We start from the raw sequence: 24,790 nt of genomic DNA on the forward strand, positions 1-24,790 counted from the left end.
TCTAATATTATTCATTTAATAGGAATAATTCTATTGTTAATTTAATAAAAATAATTTTATATTAATTATTTTTAAATAATTTAATATTTTCATATTTTTCTCGGACAGTAATGCTTACAAAACAATCAAAGAGCAGAGAAAAGCGTAAAAAGGCCCACCCATACCCATAAATAGCTGATACTCAAACGCTTTCGATCTAAAGCAGAGACTTGAGAGTTCTGAATATTACACTCCTGACTTTTCTCTTCCTCAAAACTTTCGCGTCGCTCCTGCCGTCGAGAATAACCACCACCACCGCCACCGCCACCGCCGATTGATATTTCTACGCCACCGACCAACCTTTACCCCTCCTAACACCAGAAGTTAAGAACGTCTGCTGCCGCCTGCCCCTAAATTCTAATTGGAATTCAAAAGGTATTGTTTAGTTTAATAACCAATATTGATTTTCAACTGTATGTCTGTATTCACTTGATAATTATCCCTAATTTATAAATTATAATTCATCACCATATTTAGAATTTCATTTTTAAATTAAATAAAATCTGAAGTTACATATGTTTTTACTGAGTTTTTTGATACTTGATGCAAATGATGGTTTTGTGGGGTTGTGAAAATTTCTGTTTTGATTTTGTTAAAAGTTTTGGTCTTTTAAGCAACATTGGCTTTTGTTCTGTTTGGATGCATGAAAATTTGCAGATTTTAGCCTGGATCATTGTGTTTTATATACAATACTATGTATAATATTGGCTGCTTCATATATTGTCGTGTCTTTTTTTTTTTTTTTTTCTATAATGCGTATAGTTTGTTAAAAAAGTTTGTTCTTTTGTGGATAAGGGTTTTGTTCTCTGTTGGGTGCATGAAAATTTGTAGATTTTGTTCTAGATGACTGTGCTTATTAATATGTTTGATACAATAAATCAGTAAAATTCATTTCTTTATCTAATTTTAAATTTCCATACAATAAAAAATGTTGAAGTGATTTGGCAAAATTTCTGATTTTGGGTTTTTGTCTTTGAATGCAGAATTTCTGGTTTTGTTTAACATTATACAATGAATAATATTGCTGTTGCGTCACCTCATTTGTTAAAGATACCAGCTTCCATAAACTATCAACGAAGACATGGGAAATTTCAAGGTTCCGAAAGGGTTATAACTTCATCGCTAAAAATGGTAGCACCTCATGATGTATCGAGATTAAGAATTTATGCTTTTTCGAGATTACGAGTATGTACACCTTTTTTGGGTTCTATAGGAAGTCTTAAAGCTATAGGGTTTGATTCTAAGATGAAGGATGCAATGTTGGTTTACAAAGGAAAAGCTAGGAACGCTGTTGTGAAGGCTGTGTTTGATCGATTTACTGAAAAATCAATCAAAGTTATCCTGCTTGCTCAGGAGGAAGCAAGGCGATTAGGTCAAAATGCTGTTGGTACGGAGCAAATTTTGTTGGGACTTGCTGGTGAAGGAACTAGCATTGCGGCTAAGGTTTTGAAATCTGCAGGCGTTAGCTTGAAAAAAGCACGTATTGAGGTTGAAAAGATAGTTGGAAAAGGCAGTGGTTTTATTCCTATTGAAATTCCGTTTAGTCCTCGAGCAAAGCATGTTTTAGAGCTGTCACTTGATGAGGCTCGTAAACTTGGTAAGACTTTGCTATTGACATAATATGACATGAAGGACAAGCTCCTAGGACGGATGCCTTATTTTTGTTGTATTTTTATGGGCCTTGCCTCCTTGTTTTCATATCATGCCTTTGAATATTGTATTATAATATCTAAACCTGGATTCAAGTTATCATTTCAGACACTTACATTTCCGAGTCATTCGTTTGGGGTGGGGCGATTGAAGTCCATATCATTGATCCAAGTAACATAGGTCGCAAGTACTTGTTAAAACGTCTTAATTACAGAATTGCCTTTACAACTGATGTTTTGTTTATGTGTAATTGTAGGTCAAAATTATATTAGTGCAGAACACTTATTTTTGGCATTGCTTAGTGAAGGTGAAGGTGTAGCTGCCCGTGTCCTTGATAGTCTGGCTGTTGATACAAAAGAGATTCGCGAGCAGGTTGGATTTATTATTTTTTTATGCTGTTAAATCGTGCATGAAGTCGTTTTTAATTTTTTCTACTGGCATTGGTGTTGTTAAGGCTTTGGCGTTGTTGTTGTCTACTGACATTAGTGAGAATCGGGATGGTCTAATTAGGTTGTAATCATGATGGATGAAAAGGAGCCTATTGCTCAAACCAGTGGGAACTCTAGTGATAGTATGGCCACATTGCAAGAGTATGGCACAAATTTGACACAGAAGGCAAAAGAGGTATCCATAACCTTAGATCCTTTGTCTCTCTCTCTCTTTCGAGGCTTCAAGTTGATGTTAAATAGAAACTGCACAAAGATATTGTCATATGTACATTGTCTTTTAGCTGAATTTTTTCCGTATATGAAGGGAAAATTGGATCCTGTTATTGGAAGGGAAAAGCAAATAGAACGTGTCATTCAAATACTAAGTCGTCGCACGAAGAACAACCCTTGCCTCATCGGAGATCCGGGTGTTGGCAAAACCTCTATTGCGGAAGGACTGGCGCTGTTAATTGCTTCTGGTGATGTCCCGGAAACAATTGAGGGAAAGCAGGTATTCCAATTCATGTTTTCTTGTCTCGGAAACAATAATATTTGAGCAATTAAATATACTTATGTGTGACCTTTTAGGAATAAGAAGGTTTAGTTATTGTCCAATCATATTTGTCCAATTATAATATTTATTCTCTAGTAAGTAAATTATAATCACTAAAGTATCACTATTATTGTTTTTATAATATATTCCAAATTATATTTAGTGATTGCCGAGAATGTTTTATCACACAATTCCTTCAATTTCCCACTTGTGCGTAGACAATATGAAAATTTAAAAATTCTTTAAGTTGATTAATGTGAGAATTTTAATAACATGTTAACAACCATTGTTACACATGATGTTTGCACTTGATTTGTGCATTCGAATTGATAAAACAATGATTAACAGCATGGGCATTCATTTTAAAATTTTAACTTATCAAGTGACCCTCACATCAAATCTATCTATAGGAAAACTTGTTCAATCTTGTATAAACTTTTATTGCCACTCAAATCGTGACGAAACTAACTTATAATCTCCTTTTATGGCGCGGTGTTTGACATAATCAAAGTTAAATCAATATTATCATAATAGCAATGAAATACTTGTCAAAGGAATCTCTAAATACAATATGATTATTCTACTACTAGATTATCATTTGGCCATGTCACAACATATTCTATGTATTCATATCCTTGACTAGACATTTCTATGTCTTCGTAGCCCATACAACTGCGATATCAATCAAGCATATGCTAGTCTCCAACAAATCACTTATGTCCAATTTAGTATTTTTGATTAGCGACTCATATAGTGTGTGATTTTAGTTCATCATATGGAGAGTTCCATTGATAAACATTAAAACCAAAATATTTTTAATGTCGATACAATTACGAACATGAAAGTAAACAATCTAAATCCATTTTCCCCATGTTTGATTCCCATAGATTGAGTATAATTATCATTCTTCGCAAACTATCTCTCAATGATTTTTCGAATAAGATGATATTTCCCAAGTACGAGCTTGGATTTCTGGTGAGATTTAGATTCCTTATCATCACAATATAAATTAATGTCATTCTCAATACCTAGAACTACACTAAGCTCACTAATGAACTTTTTACCAAACAACTTCCGTTGCAGCATCAATTGCTATAATGTACACAACTTTTATTGTAGAATTTGCAATAGTGCCTCTTTTCCAGCTTATTTCTCTTTCATTGAGATAAACCATGAAACTAGAATAAGATCTAAAGTCATCTTTCTCGCTTTGGAAGCTCGTATTCATGTAACCTATAACAACCAACTTATCTTGTCCACCATAAGTCAAAGAATAATCCTTAGTTCTTCGCAGTCCTGTTTCTGAACTTTTTTAATATTTAAATATAAATTAAACCTACCGAATTTTTGAAATATGGGGCCCTGGGCCTTTGCCCCACCCGCCCCGGGTCAAATACGGCTCTGGTTCTTCGAAAGCACTTAAGGATATTCTTTGCAATTATCCAATGTTCTTCACCTCAAATTTTAATTAATAGCAAATTGCGATTCTGATCTCGTTTCGCGACCCGTATCGTTCCTCGATCTGGGTAACATTTGGATATTCCAATCTACATAGGAATAACACTTCCCTTGGAGTTATGCATGCTAAACTTAGTAAGAACCTTATCCAAATGATTCTCTTAACTAATTCAATCATCCTTTTGGATCTATATCTATAGATCCTTATTCCTAATATGCACTCTACTTCTCCTAGGTCCATTATAGAGAAATGACCGTTAAGTTGTTGCTTGACTGACTCAAGAGTAGCTAGATCATTTTCTATAAGTACGCCATCCACATAGAGAACCAAGAAAACTATGCTACTCTCACTCAATTTCTTGTAGACAAAAATTCCCCTTCATTTCTAAGAAAGCCAAACGATTTGACTGTCTCCTCAAATTTGAGGTTCCAACTTTTGGATGCTTGCTTTAATGCATAGATGGACCTTTAAAGTTTGCAAACCTTTCAGGTTGTATCATGTATACATCCCCTTTCAAGAAACCATTCAAGAAAGCGATTTATTCATGCATTTACCATATCTCATAATTATGATATGCAACAATCACGAGGAGTATCCTTATGAATTTAAGTATCGCTACTGGTGAAAAGGTTTAGTCATAGTCAATATCATGAACTTGTATGTAACCTTTCGCCACTAACCATGCCTTGAAAACACTAATATTCCGTCCTTGTTTGTTTTCGGCTTGAAAATCCATTTGCACCTTCCATCTAGCAACTCTACTTAGTCCCATACTTGATTTTTGGACTTAGAATCCATCATCCCCTTAAGCCATTTTTAGGAGTCATTATTTTCTAAAGCTTCTTTGTAGTAAGTAGGTTTCTGATGTTCAAAACCATTATTTAACAATTTTCCGTCATGTAGAAATAAATATATGTTTTAGACGGGATTAAAAGGCTACCAGACCTACGTAAGGGACTAATTGGAGAAGTTTCTTTGACAGTCTCATCAACCTCGCATGGATTATCCCCAAGCGAAATGGTAGGAGGTTCACAAATGCATTGCACGCCCTGCAGAGCATTTTTTTACAGGTCAACTCTGATAAGGAGTTATCCTTATCCATTGGTTCTCTTCTCGAATCTTATCAATACCCCTTCTCTTCTTGTAAATAAATTCTTTTTTCAAAAAAGACAACATCACGAGCAACAAACACTTTATTCGTTCTTTAGTTGTAAAAATATAACCCACAAAAAGACACTTATTAAACTGTTGGTAGACTAGAAACGTTTTACATATACTTCACAACCCCAAATCTAGTGAAAACACATCTTTGGAATTTTGTCGATCCACATCTCATGTGGAGTTTACAGGCTGGAACAATATTGAGTGTAAAAGTAGCAGCTTCAAGTGCAAATCCCCAAAAAAGAAATAGGGAGATTAACAAGACTCAATAATGATCAAACCATATCCAATAGAGTTTGATTTTTGTGCTTAAAAACTGTGGTGTTCCTGGTGGAGTCCTTTGCAAGAGGATTCCAAAATCTGTCAAAAGATTCATAAACTCTTGTGTTAAATTTTCCCCAACAAGTAAATATTAACTACTTAAGTATCACTACTATTATTTCCTTAATATATTCCTAATTATATATAGTAATTGCCGATAATTTCGTATGACACAATTCCTTCACCATAACAACCATTTCTCCTATTCACCCTCTTATGAGTGGATTCTATGATCAACAATGAAATGTTGGGAGCACTTGTGAATATTCCATTCTTGTGCTGTATGTAATATGTGTACTTGCTCATAGAATTTTGTTGAGTAAGCAATCATGAGTGGCTGGATTTTTACATGGATATGGGAACCACTGGTCAAATATTGACTGTAATCACATTGTCTGGAACATATATTTAGCAAACTTAATGCCAAGCAGTTTTATTTATTTTATTTTCTTTGTACTGTTATATTAACTTTATAGATTTTCAGGTCACATACATTGAAACTGAATGATTACTACTGTTTTAGGACTTATTTTTTTGCTATCAGGGTCAGAAGTGCTTTATTGCTTGTTACGTTGCTGTTTTCTTTCAGGTTATAACTCTTGACATGAGCCGTCTTGTTTCTGGAACAAAATATCGTGGAGAGTTTGAGGGTAGACTGCAAAAGATAATGGAAGAAGTTAAAGAGTCAAATAATTTGATTCTATTTATTGATGAAGTGCACACACTGATTGGAGCTGGGGCTGCAGCGGGGGCAATTGATGCTGCAAACATCTTAAAACCGGCTCTTGCAAGGGGTGAATTACAGTGCATTGGGGCCACAACGCTTGATGAATACAGACTACACATTGAGAAAGACCCAGCATTAGAGAGAAGATTTCAGCCAGTTAAAGTGCCTGAACCCACAGTAGATGAAGCTATTCAGGTCCTCAGAGGGCTCCGTGAACGATATGAGACTTACCACAAACTCTCCTATACAGATGAAACATTAGTTGCAGCAGTAGAACTGTCTTCGCAGTACATCAGGCATGTATGTTGTGCTCATTTTAGCGTTACACCTTATAGATTGTCGAGTGCGTTAGTTACTAGTTTGTCGTGAAATGACCAATGTTCTGATAATAAATGTGCTAGTTTTTAGCTTCAAGTGTTTGTGTCTGTCTCATGTCCATGTGTCCATTTCAGCTATGTAATAAAACCTTCCATGTTTTGTCTAAAACGTAATGCAAAGTGCCCATACCTATTTAAAGTGTCAAGGTTCCGAAAAGGTCCAATGGGTATTAGAGGTAAAAATGAGAAGTCTGAGTAACATATGTTACTACTCCTTTCTTGCTTATACTCCCTCTGTCCCAACTCCTACGAAATTTGCCCCATATTCCCTATTAGTCATTGCCACCAAATTTGCCCCATTACTATTTTTGGCCATGACCCACACTCATTCTTTAATTCTCATCCACACATTTTACTTGTATTTTCATCTCATCACATAAATCCCACTCCCTCATAAAAATATCTCTTTTTACCACTTTTTACCACTGTCCTTAATTTACACCCAATTTGTACTTGGGGCAAAATTTGGTGGGACATAGGGAGTATTCTTTATATTTATTGGAAGAAGAAATTTGCCTACTTTGGAATTATGAAAGTGGAAAAGGATTTTCTAAAACTATGTTTTCTTTTTTCTTTTTTTTTTTTGATAAGTTCGTTATCAAAGAACTAGCTAATGCCGAAGCTGATGAAATGTTGATTTTGCTGTCTGCTAAAGGCTGCGTATTCTTCTTACTAGGTAGTAATTATAAATCCAAAGTGATTCATTTTACTACTCATACTAGGTGACAGAGAGCATCTTTAGCCGAGCTAATCTATTAACAAAGCGGTAGACTGCTATCGTTGGTTAGTCAAGTTATTAGCGTACTTGATTGCCATTAATATAGAGAGAGGACAAAAGTTCGTCACCCTCATCAAAACATGTTTATGAAATAAACTTTCGATTCGACATGAACACTTGCGGTAAAATGAAGGAGCTAGCTTTGAGTTGCCCTTTTTCAGTACTGTAGTTTTTCCTTTTCTAGTGGGACATCTTATAGTTTATCGAGGGGAAGAATAACTAGGATAGGAAAAACCATTATGAGAAAGTGTTGTAAAATAGCTAATGCATAATGGAATGCTCAGTCAGGCTTGCTTGTAATGATCGGTTGCCGTTTGATCCTATTGTGCAGTTCACTGTGCAAGTAGTTGCCTTATTTTTTTCCTTATTGTAGCTCTCCTACATACAGCCGGAAAATGGAAAGGACTTTAGTTTTTATACCTCATTAGTATGTTGCTATTCGATGTGTATGGCATGTTTTGATATATGTGCATATTCTACAGTGATAGGTTTCTTCCTGATAAAGCCATTGATCTTATTGATGAAGCTGGTTCTCGGGTGCGGTTGTGTCATGCTGCGGTATAAATTTATGCACTAAAGTTTTTGGGCATGATACTTCTTCCACATCATTATGTATAGCCGTTAATGATTGCTTCCATTTTTCAGCATCCTGAAGAAGTAAGAGAGCTTGAGAAACAGGTCATGCAGATTGCAAAAGAAAAAGATGCTGCTGGTCGCATTCAAGACTTTGAAAGGGTAAGGAGTTCTGCTATCTGTGATTCCTTTAAACTAAATTTAAGGGCAAGTGCTTTTGCAAATTTGTTTCTTGAACTTATATTTATGTACAAGTTTTGCTTGTATATGTTGCTTGGACTCTTCGTTTCATGTACCCGTGTTGGAAACATGACTTGTGTGTCAGATGATATATGCTAAACAGTTCCACAATATGTAATGTGCACTGCAGGCTGCTGAGTTGCGAGACCAAGAACTCGACCTAAAGGTACAACTTTCTGCACTCATAAGCCAAAACAAGGAACTGAAAGAGGCAGACATGAACGATGTTGGACCAGTTGTAACAGAAGCAGACATAAGGGAAATAGTTTTCTCTTGGACCGGTATACCAGTTCAGAAAGTCTCACTTGATGAATCAAAGCGTCTTCTCAGAATGGAAGATAATCTCCATGGACGAGTAATAGGTCAAGATGAAGCTGTCAAAGCCATCAGTCGTGCAATTCGCCGTGCTCGTGTTGGCTTAAAGAATCCTGACCGTCCTATCGCCAGCTTCATTTTCTCGGGTCCAACTGGTGTAGGAAAGTCAGAACTCGCAAAAGCTTTAGCTGCTTACTACTTTGGTTCCGAAGAAGCCATGGTTCGCCTTGATATGAGTGAGTTCATGGAGAGACATACGGTTTCGAAGTTAATTGGATCTCCCCCAGGCTATGTCGGTTACTCCGAGGGTGGCCAGCTTACTGAGGCTGTGAGGCGACGCCCTTATACATTGGTACTCTTTGATGAAATTGAAAAGGCTCATCCTGATGTCTTTAATATGATGCTTCAGATTCTGGAAGATGGAAGGTTAACCGACAGCAAGGGAAGAACTGTGAACTTTAAGAACACCCTTATGGTTATGACCTCAAACATCGGAAGCAATGTGATTGAGAAGGGTGGTCGGGTTATAGGATTTGATCTGACATATAATCATACAAATAGCAGTTATAACAGAATAAAGAGCCTAGTGATTGAAGAGCTTAAGCAATATTTTAGACCCGAATTTTTGAATAGGCTAGATGATATGATTGTGTTTAGGCAGCTCACAAAGTTGGAAGTCAAGGATATTGCCGAGATCATGTTCAAGGAAGTTTTCAAGCGACTTAAAACTAAGGGCATCGACATACAAGTAACTGAGCGATTCAAAGACAAAGTAGTGGAGGATGGTTATGATCCGAGTTATGGAGCGAGGCCTTTGAGAAGAGCTATCATGAGACTTTTAGAGGATAACATGGCTGAGAAGATGCTTGCAGGAGAAATACATGATGGTGATTCTGTTATTCTTGATGCTGATTTTAGTGGAAACATCATTGTGCTCAACAACACTAGTTCAAGCATGTTTTCCTAGATCCTTCCTAAGTAAAGTTTTGATATATAGAAATTGGAAAAAAGCTTGATTTTTTTTATCCATAGGCAATTCTTGATTTCTTTTACCTTTTAAAATTTTTATCATTTTGTTAACTTTTTATCAAATATATAATTTTATGGGAAATAGAAATGTGTCAACAATTTTTGTTAGTCAAGGACACTTTTCACCTGAAATGAAAATTTGTTGTATAATATACTGACTTGACTTGAAGCTTGAAAGGTAATGTACTAGTTAATTCAATTTGTCTCTATTTCTTTTTAGTTTGTCACCGTGAATTTGTTTTATTTTTTTTGATATGATTTAATGCTCTCTTACTTCTGAATATACTTCTACTTCAACTCATTATACGCAATTTTAAACTCCGATCTAAAAGTAAATAAGGCAAAATAAATAACATCTTAAATTTATAGCAAAGTGATGCTCATATGAAGCCATTTAATTTAAAAAATGTGAATTTTATTTTATTTCGATTACTTAGTCTATTTTGAAAATAATATATAACGTATTATAAAATAATGTATTTGTATATAATGTATTTGTATAAGGGGGACAGTATGAAGAGGCCATGCAGCAAAACAAATATATATATATATATATAAATTATTTACTCATTATCTAAAACGAGCAAGACTTTTTAAATTTATGCGTAGCCACCTATCAAGTTTATAATTATGCCCTCCAATTTAAGAAAAATGCATTGCAATCTATGGAATATTTTACCAGCCTATCATCTTTATTTCTATTTCTTTCATAATGTTTGTAGGGAACCCAAAAAATAAAATAAAAGTAATACTATCTAGTCACTACAATTTAATAAATGTCTCATTAAAGAAAAATAAAGCACACTACTTGATACTACATGTGAGCACTGAGTAAATTAAAACAAAAAAGAAAAATTTATATTTTAATGATTGTGTAAATAGTTTGACCCTACTAAAATATAAATAAGAAAAAAATAACCAAACAAAAATATAACATTTAATGTGAATATGTCAAAAACAAAAAATAAACATCATATTTGATTAGACAGTCAAGAGATTGTCTCTTTGAAAGATTTCAGACCCAACCCATTAAAATATAATTTCTACTTTTGTAATTTTTAATACCTATTTACTGTATCTTTAATGCTTAATTACAATATTCTTAATGCCTACTTAGAGCACCTTTAATGTCGACTTACATCTCTACTTACTGTATCCTTAATGTCTACTTACAACATCTATAACGCCTACTTATAATTTCCTTAGTGTCTACTTACATCATCCTTAAATTTCTACTTGCCGTATCATTAATGTCTTCTTATAATATCTTAAATGCCTACTTACAGTAATTTTAATGCCACCAAGTAAGTGTGCAGTTCTTACAATATCTTAAATGTACTTTGAGTAAGCGTACAATATTTACTCTGAATTTTTCTTTATGGATCGGTTCAATTAAAGATGATCTTTCAACAATACCGTCTCACAACAATTTTTGTTGACGAGACTAGGAGGGATTACAGAGTTTGTCAAATTGGCCACAAACAAAATAAAGGAAAAAAGAAAGTGAAATTATAAAATTGGCACGACGACATCGTATAATCTCGCTCATCCACCAAACAAATCAAAATAGTTGAAAATCAGTATCAGTACAAAGAAAAAGAATTAGTCTGAAAGTCCCATCGATCAAAAAAAAAAAAGTCTGAAAGTCCCTATATTTGTCTAAGATTTAATTCAGGTAAAAATTCTCAAAATCCTTCCTGTAATAATAATGTTGAATTGCCAACTTTCATCAAAAATAAGATCTTTGATTGTTTGTATGAATTGATTTGTGGTTAAACTTTCTTGTGCGCAGATCTTTGCAAGGTGGGATTTTTGAATTTGTAAGATCAAACCTCATCATGGTAAGGAAAAAAAATATATTCTTTGTTTCAGAATAAATTCGTTAATTTTGTTAATTTTCAGTACCTAGGTATTTTCTTGTTTGTGCAATATGATACAATGTGAATTACGTGTGTATTTTTCGATGAAATTGGGAATATGGCAATTTTGATGTCTGGATTTTCATTGTTAGTGTGCCTTTTATTATGTAGTGATCATTTTTTAAAGTTGATTTATTTGTTTTAGTTATTCAAAAGATGTGGTCTTTGTTTTTAAGGTACTTGCAATTGTTTTCTTTGAATGGTCATTCCTTTGTGGCGTTAATAGTTTGTTAATTGATTGTTCAACGAGGCTGAATTGCTGGTTTGTCGTAATTTGGAACTCTTGTCAAGTGTTTCTGGGGCGTGTTTACATTGTGGACTTTGTTGGTCGAGTGTTGTTGCTCGACAAGTTTATGGAAGTTGTGCCAATTTGCGATGATTACGTGTTTGGCGTTCTTGCTTGTTGGGTTGGTCTCTAGAGGGTGGGTTGCTTTGTAGTTGGCGTCCATATTTCTCGTCCAAGTGATGCTATTGTGAAAAGAAAGGTGCTTGAACCCCTCAAATGGCAAAAGAATGTGTAGAAGGAAGTAGGAAAAACATAGTATACACAAGAACAATAAAAAGATTGAAGCTTTGATGAACAAAGATAGTGCCTTAGACACCTCCCCTCAAAAGAGATTATATTTCATTAGCTAAACAACATTAGATTAATGAAATACTAACAATGATTAATCACACACTATCAAGCTTAAAGCTTGCCCTTTAATGGTGCTCACAACATCAACATATGATTTGAGCCTTGTCTTCCCCTCAAGACGAAACACATCATCAATGTTCTTTGTGCACCACCCATCAATAGTAGTCACTATCAACAAATGTCACTTTTCTTGGTGACTTGAGCCTTGCACCACTCTCAACATGATGTAAGTCTCTACTCCTAAGTAACACATGGCCATTTTTTGCCCATTACTCCCTTTAAGTGCACTAAGCACCTCTTTGCCACCTTTAAGACTCCATCACTTTGAGTTTCTCACCCTTCTCATATAGTAATACCCTCTTCTTCTATTTGAGCTTCTCTCCTTCATCAACCTCCATGATTGGCCTTTTCATCTCCTTCAAAAGCTTCAAGTTTCAGAGGTCTTTCTTCAACTTGTTGCAAGTGTATTGTATATGGCCTTTCTTGTGGTAGTGATAACACACTTTATCCTCATTTCCCTCTCTTTTCTTCTTGATTTTGGTTTTCCCTTCAATATCCTTCTTTAACGGATCTTCATCAACCCCCGTATATAGATTCTCATCACCATTGCTACTAAACCTAGTAGCTTTTTCAAGTTTTTTAACTCAACAACAAAGACTCTATCACTAGTCTTTGCTTTTCCACCATTATTATCAAACACTCCTCTCTTGAGAACTCCATTAACCAACTCTTCATTTCTCGTATACCTACTATTCTTTTCTCCCCCCAAAGGTTTCAACAAACCCCAATGGCGTCAACAAACCATCTAACACATATTCACTTTTACAATCACTCCTTTATCAAACTCCAAACTTTCCCTCAATAAATATCCACAGGAAACACTCCAAGCTCTAACATCAATTGAAATGGAAGGTGCTTGAACTCTCAAATGGCAAGAAGAGATGTAGAGGGAAGCAAGAAAAACGGAGTATACACAAGAGCAATAAAAAAAATTAAAGCTTTGAAACAAAACTCACACAACACATAAATGGTGTCTTAAACACCTCCCCCTCAAATGGGATTATATTTCATAAACTAAATAACATTATATTAATGAAATATCATTTACAATGTTTGAAGATACATTATCTACCTTATAGCTTGCACCTTTAATGATGCTCACTCATCTAATATGAGAAAACCCTCTAGGTTACCCAAACCGCTTTTTCCTTGTACTAGCCTTCACTCTATATATTTCTATCTGATTTAGGGACCTTATATAGCCCCCAAACATTTAGAACAACCTTATGACAAATTAGACAACTTGCTCCTCAAGTATCGACCAAAACATAAAAGTCGTATTTGGCCCTGCTCCAAGGTGCTCGAACGAGCACTATATGTGCTCAAACGAGCACCATGCCCAAATCATTTAATGACTTTAGAAGTTGTGTGCCTCGTTTAAAATACCTTTTCCTCCCCATCATGCATTGTTCAAGGGATACTCAATGTGCACCTTCTTGCTTTGTTCAAGGTACTTCTTGCCTTGTTCAAGACACCCTTCATGCATTCCCATATTCTTGCTCTTTGTTGCTCCATCTCCATGGCACATCAAAGATCCTTCTTCATTGCTTTTTTGAAGCTCCAAATTCAATGCACTCAACCCCCTTGCACCCCCATCATTGCTCACAATATGGTTTGTCTTGGCTTGAGTTATTGTACCATCACCAACACACAAGGGTAGTTTGGCTCTTGTACTAACATATTAAGTAAAAATCTTGTGGTCTTTGATTCTTAATATGTTTGAATGTTCAAACAACCCCTATTTGGTTTTGTTTTGATGTTCAAGTGTGGTCCAAGAATCCTAGTCGGGTTGGTGCTGTCAGTGCAACATTACTGTGTTGGTACCACTGTACATCGTAGTATGATAATGCATCATTATTTCAAACCCTAAGTAAGCTATAGGTTTAATATTGTTCAGTTGTTGTACCATTACAATACCTTATATTATTGTCCCTGTATTGGTTGGTTCCATTAGTGCAATGTTTTTTATGGGTCTTGTTAGAGCATCTTTGGGTGTAGTGGTGTGGTGGTGCATATTTTGTGGCTTAAGTCGGGTTGTTTTTATTTGGTTTCATGAACCTTGTTTATTTGTTCCTAAATCCTACTTCTGATATCTATTTTAGAGCATGTGGTAGCTTTAAAGCAGTGGTCATTATCATTGATTGGTCATTCACGTCACATAGATGAAGCTAATTATTTTCTTTCAATCGTAGTGTTTGTGTTACTACCTCTATGATCAAGGAGGCAACATTAGAGTTATTAAGTGATGTACTAGAGTACAAGGCTCCTAGTGTAATATGGAAACAAGTATAGTCTCGTTGTATTATTAGGAAGTTGCATTTATTAGGATTCTAGACTTGCCTTTCTGCCCAAGTTCTGCTATAAAAGTAGTGTTGTACCCCTATCAGTCAAAATAGGATAACACCATTAGCCAGATTCATATTACTCCCCTATTCTTATCAAATTGAATGTTTTTGACTAAAAGTGGTTAATTATAAAACAACTAGTTTGTTGGTGCAATTTACATTTCTCTCCTAGAATTTCTGTGACAGGATCATGAATTTGACATAAATATGAATACGTGTAACTGTAATCCGAGCTAAAAAATTTGCTGATGCTTCTAAAAATGTGCAATGTAATAGGTAAATGTGCCTAGGATAGATGTAGATGGGTCAATTTTGCAATTTAAATAGTCTCTAGAATGAATTACCAAGAAGAATTCACATCGCATGCATGAATATCTTTTTGTTTCATATGTGTACGCCTGCGCAATAGTTTTATGCTTTTATGTTAGTAGTATTAGTAATATAAGCTGTGGATAAGATCATAGGTCTATCACTCGAGTTTTGTTGATGATCAAGGAGTAACAAAAGCTTGTGGTTGTCCACTACTTTCATTGAAAAGCCATATCAAGGGTCCTGCACCCGTTTCTGATCAAGGTTTGGTTCATCATCATTTGTTTATTTCTTTTAGTTCTATCCATCAATAAATTTTCTTGTTGCTGATGAACATGTATTGTGAAATTTTATGCAGAAAGTACCGATATTGTTGATGAAGCAATCACCTTTTTTCGTGCCAATGTGTTCTTCAGGAACTTTGACATAAAGAGCCCAGCTGATAAACTGCTCATTTACTTGACGTACTATATTAACGTTGCTTTGAAGAGGCTTGAGGGTTGTAGAACCTTGGCTGAAGGTACGAAGGCGATCATCAATTTGGGTCTTGAGGAGGTTCCCGTCCCTGGAGAATCCAGTTTCCCATTCCCTGGTCTCTTTACTCCTGCTAAATCATACCAGGAAGCCGGTAAATCTTCTCGACTTCATTTTACTATCACTCTTATCATGCAAACGTGCATCCTTAAAACGTGTAATTGACCTTGAGAACCATTTGATTTCTGCATGATTGCATGTTTTGAAAAACACAAATTCTTGTGAGAGACGGTCTACCATCTCTAATTGGGTCAGCCCATTATATATTTTTTAAAATATTGTAAGCAGGCATTAAGAATGATGTAAGTAAACATTTAAGATATTGAAAATAGGCATTAAGGATATGGAAAGTAAGCATTAAGGATAATGTAAGTAGGCGTTAAGAATACGATAAGTAAGCATTAATTTTTTATGGATGGACTTGAGATATGTCTTTCAAAGAGACGGTCTCTCAAGAGACTAGCTGTTTGAAAAATTAGAGTTTAAGATTGTCAATAATGGCTTTTGATAAACCAATGATGTTTCGATTGTCAAGAATGAAACATGTTCGTGTCGTTCAATTAGCCTCGGTTAGTAATTATGTAAATCTATGTTGATTTGTTGTGTACACACTTCATAAGATCGGGATTTTCACTGTTTGTCTACAGTTTTATTCAGAAATTACCTGAAGCAGATAAGAGAAGAGACAAGCGGGAGACTACTGAGCGTTGCTTATCGACATAATGGCACTCCCAACAAATGGTGGTTGGCATTTGCTAAGCGGAAATTCGTAAACATTGTGGCGCTTTGATTGGCTCGTTGCTCTAAAGTTTCCGATGGAAAACCGAGAAAATCATCCAGTTGCAAATCTGTAACATTCTTCTTGCTGTGAAACCTGTCAAAGAATGTAGACAAAATTACCTCTTAATTTCTTTAAATCCTCAATTCTTCTCGATGTAGAAGGAAATCTATGAATAGCTTTATTATAATTGCTTGTGGAAATTAATACTTTGTACATAGACTATCATAAGATACTCGTTAAATTAGCGGGTTTTTTTTTTTTTTTTTTATTTGAAGTTTTAAAGATGTCTAAAATTAAGGGTCACTTAAAAACAAAACTTAAGTTATTACAAGGATAAAAATTATTTACATCGGCTACAATGAAATTTTGCTTAGGCTAAAAGTACAAAATGGTATGTTCTATCCATGTCTTGTCTTCTCCATCCTTAGCATTTTAGTTGTGCATACTTTTTGAACTCAAAAGACATGGAAACTGGGCCAAGCTGGACCTAAAACCACATGTTATCTTAAGATATTAATATGTTTTGAGAAATTCATATGATAACACAAAAGTTTCTCTTTTTCCACGTGATAGACAAATATTTTTTTATTTTACATGGTGACCTTGACCTTCCAACTTTTTCGTGTGGTAGACAGAATATAAGTATTTTTTGTCAACTTTACGCTATTTTATCCAGCGTAATGACATTTTTTTCAAAAAACAAATATTGTGATCACCCTAATTGACGGCCTATTTCGAAATTCAGTCGAAATAAATAAGTACTTAATTTAACCTAAAACTTAACATTTTATTTACCATATGAAAAACTTGGAAACTTAAGGTCACCACGTGAATTTAAAAAACTTTTGTGGAAAAGCAAAAAATTCAGGGTTACCGCGTGGAATTTACCATATCTTTTTTAAAACACGCACACGCACATACACACATATATAGGGGCAGGATCAGGTGAAAATTTCTTAAGCTATGAAAACTAAAAACGTACATACTATTTTACAACGTGCACATATTTTTGTAAAGGAAAATGTTCATATTATTTGTAGAAATGTCATCCAAATATGTGCACAGTATATTATTAACTGCAATCTTTTTGTCATCATCATTGATTTTTTATATTACAAAAATCAATATATTCAATTTATAAAAATTCTAGAAATAATAGGAGTAGTAAATTTAAGACATTTTAAAATTACAATTTTATTACATTAATGTATTTCGAAATTACATGATAGAATTCTAAAATGTTTATTAGAAAATCTTTTTAGATCGTGCATTACACTAATGTTATCTAGTTTTAAATTAGAAAAAATTATCAATAATAATAATCAATTTATTTCTAAAAAGTACCTAATAAAAAAGTTTAGTCAAAAAATACCTAACGAACTTTTTTTCATTTCCTAAGAATTAGTTGACCGTCATATTTTGGTTTAACTCCCAATCATATGTCCTTTGCTGCAGTTGATTTAAGCTTCAATTTTTTAGTTTAAATCATGAACAAAAGAAGAGGAGAGAAGAATGAAGGAGTTAGAGGAGCTCGAATATTTGGTGCGAAATAAGCCAGTTAACAAGCTCAGTGCAAGTCATTTGCAAATCAAATCAAAAAGATGACAGTTAACTATCAAAAGTTGTTAGTTGGTACTCTTTTAGAAAAGAAAATTTTTTATTAGTTATTTTTGGCAAAACTTTTTTTATTAGGTACAATTTGAAAAAAATAATCTATTAAATACTTTGTTGTAATTTTTCCTTTGAAATATAAGAAAAATTGTTGAAATAACTCTAATAATATACAGTAAAATAAGAAGAATTTTGTAAAAAAAAAAATTCAACAGATAGATATTGCATGGAGCCAAGTCAGCCCACCCATGAAAGCATGCATAAAGCTGTATAAAAAGGGAGCACTATATGGAAATTATTTCAGCAAATATATTAATAATATTTCAAATAAATTTAAATAAAATTTTCTCAATTACAATTCACAAGTATAATATATTTCAAATTTAATATTTCAATAAAAATTAATATAAATAACTAAATAAGTCATACCTATAATGTAGATATTATATCGTTACTTAAGAGTATATCTCAACCACCAATTAAATTATCAAATGAGTACATGACTATACTTGTATGACACTTAAGGTTTTTACTATTTTGCATCTAAAATTAATAATAAGTTTATTTTCTAATTTGTAAGACATTTAATAAAAATTTGTAATTCTAATCGTATGAAATTCGATATACTTAAAAGTTTATATGTTTGTAATGACAAAATATTTTATAAAACTGATAGTCACCCAAGGAAAGTTGGGGAAAAACATTACCGTTCATTTATTCATCATCTATCTAAAATTTTGCTTAATAACAAGGTTTGGGTGAGGAAAGATGACGGATATTTGGGTGAGGAAAGATGACGGATAATTTATATCTATACCTCCTTGAAAGAGAGTATTATAGGAAAGCGATCAATTTTACCCCAGGAAAAAACATTACACTAAGTTTTAATCCTTGACATGCTCTTTATCTCATCAGTTGTAATCCTTGATCATGTATTCTAATTCTCAAGTTTTACATGAAGGTTTTGAAATGAAAGCCTTAAGGATTCTTTATGATGGAAAACAAGATTAAAATATAGCAGAAACATTAGGAGCAATAAAACAACAAGGACACAGAGGTGATGAAAGAGGTATATCTTAGATATACTTCTCCCTTAAACAAGATTGTATTTCATTAACTAATAAACATTACATTAATGAAACAACTCGCAAACTTGAGAACAACCTCTTAATCTCAAAGATCTCACCTTTAATGGAGTTTACACACACACAATGGTACAAAGCACTTTAAATTTTTCAAAATCCCTTTTCACAACGCTAATTTAGTCCCTTATATAGGCTCCTAAATTAGTAGAATAAACCTTACGACAAATACACAACTTGTCTCCCTAGTATCGACCAAAATAGAAAATTTGGATTTGGCCCTGCAGTAGTAGGGTGCTCTAACGAGCATCATACTTCCAACATTTACTGACTTCTGTTATTGTTTGCCTCGTTCAAGGCACCTTCCAATAACCCATCCTTCCCTTTTTCAAGGCATGAACCAAGACACTTGTTGTGTACTTTCTTGCCTTGTTCATGGTACCTTCTGCCTTATTTAAGGCACTTTGTATGCACCTCCTTGATCACCTCATGAAGTGATTCAAACCTCAACTCCTCATACTTCCTTGCACATCTAACTTTATCTTTCAATATGCAAGTCGTCATAGAGTGAGCTATAATATGATCAACTCATCTCCAAAGTTAGGAGAATTAGCACTTATACTAACGGTTTATTTAGTTATTACTTTTTTTTTTTTTTTCTCTTTAAGTATCTGTTCAATGAGTGCATTAATTAATTAACATCTTATTAGTTGCCTTATTAATTAATTTGTAATGTTAAAAGTTTATAGGTATTACTTGCTCATTTATTGGTTTGTTTGTTTTTTGTATAGTGATCTCTTAATCATAATATGTAAAGTTTAAAACAGTTGGTTTTTCTCAAAGAGAATAGTAAGATTTAATAATGAGGACTTTTTGCGTTAGATATTCACAATATTAAGTATTTGTTTTTACTTATTAATTTATTTTGGTTACATGGTCGGATAAGGAATAGGAAGGCTAGGAAATAGGGCTGCAAAAATTTAAATTGCTCTTGAGAAAAGTAATACATGGTGTAATTGAAACAAACTCTTTTTTTTATTAATCTCTACTCCCTTTGTCCCTCTTAATTTCCATCTCTTTTCATTTTAGTTTATCCCACTCATTTTGCACTATTTTCTTTTTCGGCAATGACCCAACTTTCTTCTTTTAAATCTCATCTATAAACTTATTTTCTCTCTCTATCTTAACCACTCATCTCTATGATTTACTAACTTTTTGTCTTATTCTTCAACCCAATTTCACTTTTCACTAAATTTCACCCAAAATAATTCGAGTGTATTCTCATTGGAACAGAGAGAGTATTTATTAATTACTCTATTATTGTATTAAATAATCAATGGATAATGATATATAGAACACTCTTCGTTTCTTTTCAAACATCCCATTGTTTTTTATACGTTTGCCAATACACCAATTTAATATTTAATATCTCTAATAGTGCATGATTAAAAATTATAAAAAAATAGATAATAATACACCTTATGTTGAGATGAATCAAACAAGATATCATTTAACTATTTTTAATTTATAGATTATGAATAAATTAGAAATTAAAAATAGTTTGATGAATAGTATTCAAAAAATAAATAGAACATTTAAAAAGAAAAGAAGGGAGTAGTATATAAGAGATAAATCTAAGAGAACCTTCATTAAAAATTAACTTTTACTAATTTGAAAACACAAGTAATCTATCTAGAATACTATATTTATTTATCTTTTGTTTGGAAACAAATTAATATTTACTCCTCTCTCATTCTCTCCTTGTATATATATTGCTAGTACAAAAATCTAAAAGATCAAGTCTTACACACAGTTCATAATAATAATAATAATAATCTAAAATAACTCAATATTTTACATATTAATTATTTTCTAATAATATCATCTTTAATATGTATTTGCTTCCGTTATTTAAGTCTGGTGATTTAAGTCCGGTGTATATGCTAGGAGAAAAACTAACAATGAAAGCTTGGATTGTTTGCGAGAATGTTTCCTAATAATAATTAAGTGTACGTTTGTATTAAGGTTGTCCTTCACATTGTCCTCGAAATTGTAGTAGTTGCTAGCAGATAGCAGATACCTCATCATGGGGATTTGTGCAACATTCCTTATAGTCCAAAATTTCAATAAGCTTAGTCATAAAAACACAGAGTATGGAACAATTCTCTATGTAGTCTATGCATAATGGATTCTTCTTTCTCGACATACTAGTGTGCTCTAACAACTAACGCTTCATTTGGTTAAGGGTATTAAGTAATGGTAATGAAAATAATTTATAGTATAAAATTTTATTAAAAATTCTATATCATTCACATGATAATGAAATTTTGATCACAAAAAAGTATTTTTGTTTACAAATTTCCATTACCATCTAATATCACCTCTTCCAACGGTAATGTATTGGAATGAATTTTATGAAGAAAATGAGATGATTGGAGTTAGACAAGCATGGCCATCAAGGTAGCTAAGAAATTTTTCAATTAAAATTACACTAATTTTTCATTCTCATTACCACCGTTTATTACTACCTACCAAACTGGCGGTAAGAAGTTTAGGTTATTTTAATATAGGAAAAATTACCTAGAATAATTTAATCTTTTTATGATTTTCCTACAATAATCTTATTTATTGATTAATCATGAATAACCCAACTTTGGGGAGTATTTGCCTAGAGCAAACTCGGGTAACCCCATAACCTACTATAGTAGGTAGTTCATCAAAAAATAAACTGAAAATTAATGTAAAATTGGAAAAAACTTTTGAAAATTTACATAAATAATTCTGAATAATAAAAAAATCAGAAAATCTTTTTAACTTTTTTTGACATTTTATTTTAATTTATTTTTTTTAAAAATAATAAAACTTGTTATAGCAGGTTATCATAAAAAGGTTGGATTATTTTAGATAATTAAACCTTTAATATATTCTATTAAATTTATTTATTTTTATTTTTAATTATAATTTATATTTTTTTTAATTTTAATTATATATTTAATTTATATTTTTATCTTATTTATATATTTATTTCATTTTTTTAAAAATATTATTTTATAGTTTGAACATAGAGACTAATATATTTCATTTTTCCTCTTTAAATAAAATCTTTAACTCATGAAAGACGATCACTCTTTTCTATGTAATAAAACTAAAGAGGTTGTGTAGGGCAAGGCCGGGGACACTGATTGAGTCTTCTTTTTGTTTTTCATTTTCTTTTCTTTTCTTTTCTTTTTCCCCTTTGAATTCTCTTTTAAAGTGGAAGGTCGAAAGCATACTAACACTACTACTATTACACAAAACAATGCAATATTTTCTTACTTTTGCTTTTTCAGCTCTCTCTTTTAGACTATACCATTTTCTAAAGAAGCTCTTTGATAAATTTATATTAAAAATATAGGATCAATATGATAAAAGACTTTTATATTGTGTTTCAAGATAAGTTATATTTCATTTAAATTATAGATTTTAATTAATTTGAAAATAATCAAGTATAAAAGGTTATTTTTAAATTCTCTATTGAAATATTTTTTAGACAATGATAATATTTTTAAACGAAATCATTATTTCTAAATATAAAATAAAAAAATCATATATTTTTAATACTACGTGATTTAATTTTAACTATATACGATCAATAAAATAATTAGATATATGTATTTGATTACAACACTTCTAAACAAGTGATAATTAAAGAGACTCATGTGTTACTATTGGAAATATTTTACCCGTGAGGAATATTCTACACTATTAAAATTAAATAGTAGGGTTGTGGAGTTACATATAATGCATGGTGGGTAATTCTCATAATATTATATGATTTCGGAATAGAATGAATCTCATCAAGTGTGTACGCAAGTAATAAATGCTCATTACTCGTGGGTTTGTGGGTCTAAGCCCACAGGCGCCCTGTGGGTATTCCACACGAGTGGGTCTATGAGGTAATTATGTGTGTCAGTGTCTAAAATACTGTACGAGCAGGGTGTGATAGAGTATATAAATAATCCTAGCCATAAACATATATTTAATATAGTTTTGAGTACAGTATAAAGTAACAAAAAAAAGAATGAAAATGGAAGAGAAAGCAAGCAAAGTATATGTTCCATGGATGGACCAGACCCTTATTCCTAAAGCAAACATCTTCAGGCTGCAAAAAATTATATATTGATGATGATATTTTTGAGAAGACAAGTGTAATGATATATTAATAATCATCGTCTTTTTTAGCTTCTTATAATCCACTGTCATTGCAGGCACATGTTTCCAACTTAAATATGGATGAAAGTGAACTAAGCAAAAGTTGTGCAAGCTAGCTAGTGGGTGTAATCCTAAATCTAACCATCAATATTTGAATATGATGGGTTTTGGTCTTTACTATTTGAGTAACTTGTTTGAGCAATCATAGTTAATTCCATCTTCATCTTTATGTGGTTATTAGTTTGCACATTTTAGTAATATTTTATAAGATTATTGAATAGTGTTTTGGTCTCTCGGTCCCTTTTAGATTGCAATAAAGAAAGTTTAAATAAAGATTAAATAGCTGTTTGACAAACAACTGATAGTTGGTAGCTGATAGCTGATTACAATTGTTGATTTGACCAGCTGATTTTATTAACTGGTTTGACCAGCTGATTTTGAATCTACCACTATGAGCAGCTTGTTCAAAAAGAGTTTATTTATAACAACAAGCTGTTTCAACCAGCTAGTTTACCAAACATTAGTCTTAGCTGGTTTGACTATCCAACCCTTTATCTGTATCAAAATAAGCTAAAAATGCCTAATAGCTATTTTTCCAAAAACCCCCTAAAAAGTAATGCAACAATCATTTGAATTGTATCGATGATATTTAATAAAAGAAATTGGTGGAAACATTAAATTAGAAAAGTACGAGAGATATAAAAGGATGTGAGAGCACTATTAACAATTCATCTTGTTATGTTCCGTCAAATACCCAAAACTCATCATATTTTGTTCGACCAAACATCCAAAATTCATTTGATTATTTTAAAGTTGATCCATATTCAAGTTTGATAAGGGGTGAAAGTTTAGATAAAATCGAGTATGATGAGTATGATGAAGATGATGACACTAGTGGAAAATAAGTTATCTACCATGCAACATATGCTGCGGTTTTTTAATTACGCAACATAAAATTGATAGAAAAAAAAACAAATATGAAATATACGTTGCGGTTCTCAAAGAAGCGCAACATATAAGATCTTTTATGATCCGATTTTAGAATTTTACTAGCACAATTTGCTCCGCCACCGAGTTTTATACAACTCGTTTCACAAACCTTACAACATCCTCAATACGTTCCCTTATGAAGGGAAAAGTGAAGGCTAGTTATGAAGAATATTGAGTTCAAAGGAATATTCTATCAACAATTAAGTCAATAGGAAATTCTAAAACCATGGAAGGCTAAAATGATGGTTGAAGTTGGGGATTACTTTCAAAATCACAATCATCATTAGTGGGTTGTAATGGTAGTTCGAAGCTTCATTAATTCTAGTGGAAAATATTTGGCGGAGAATAATTTGGTGGAAAATATTGATAGACGTTTCGGAGGAATTGCAATTAATGTATGCCATTTAAAATTTAAGCATTTTAGCATTTGTGAGTTTATTTTCTTTGTTTGCGTTTTTTATTGAATTTATGAATTTCTCTTAATTATTATTAATGTCTACAATTATATTTTGAATTTAATGAACTTATTTTAATTATTATGGATTCCTACGTTTTTTAATTAAAGTATTTAACTCAAAAGTTAAGCTATTTTATAAAATTATTTTGCTCTATAAAAAAAATTAAATTAAGTTTATTTGTTCATGAAAATATAGTTATTAAAATAATAAATACTCCCTCTGT

General features: G+C 32.5%; 2 protein-coding genes across 2 annotated transcripts; both read left to right on the forward strand.

Annotated features, from left to right (window-relative positions):
- The first annotated feature begins 214 nt into the window (after positions 1 to 214).
- On the forward strand, positions 215 to 9,731 carry LOC130816003 (chaperone protein ClpC1, chloroplastic-like). Its single transcript, XM_057682568.1, has 9 exons — positions 215 to 414; positions 1,023 to 1,636; positions 1,946 to 2,061; positions 2,200 to 2,313; positions 2,443 to 2,628; positions 6,201 to 6,634; positions 7,976 to 8,051; positions 8,139 to 8,228; positions 8,437 to 9,731. The coding sequence occupies exons 2-9, from the start codon at positions 1,051 to 1,053 to the stop codon at positions 9,586 to 9,588; spliced, it is 2,754 nt and encodes a 917-aa protein (XP_057538551.1). The 5' UTR covers positions 215 to 414; positions 1,023 to 1,050; the 3' UTR covers positions 9,589 to 9,731.
- Positions 9,732 to 11,126: 1,395 nt separating this feature from the next.
- LOC130816004 (actin-related protein 2/3 complex subunit 3) lies at positions 11,127 to 16,479 on the forward strand. The gene is made up of 5 exons (XM_057682569.1): positions 11,127 to 11,325; positions 11,443 to 11,491; positions 15,076 to 15,184; positions 15,279 to 15,548; positions 16,102 to 16,479. Exons 2-5 carry the CDS (start codon positions 11,489 to 11,491, stop codon positions 16,242 to 16,244), a joined length of 525 nt encoding a protein of 174 aa, XP_057538552.1. The 5' UTR covers positions 11,127 to 11,325; positions 11,443 to 11,488; the 3' UTR covers positions 16,245 to 16,479.
- The last annotated feature ends 8,311 nt before the right edge of the window (positions 16,480 to 24,790 follow it).

Source organism: Amaranthus tricolor, chromosome 6 (genome assembly GCF_026212465.1).
Source record: "Amaranthus tricolor cultivar Red isolate AtriRed21 chromosome 6, ASM2621246v1, whole genome shotgun sequence".
In the NCBI taxonomy this organism is placed as follows: Eukaryota; Viridiplantae; Streptophyta; class Magnoliopsida; order Caryophyllales; family Amaranthaceae; genus Amaranthus; species Amaranthus tricolor.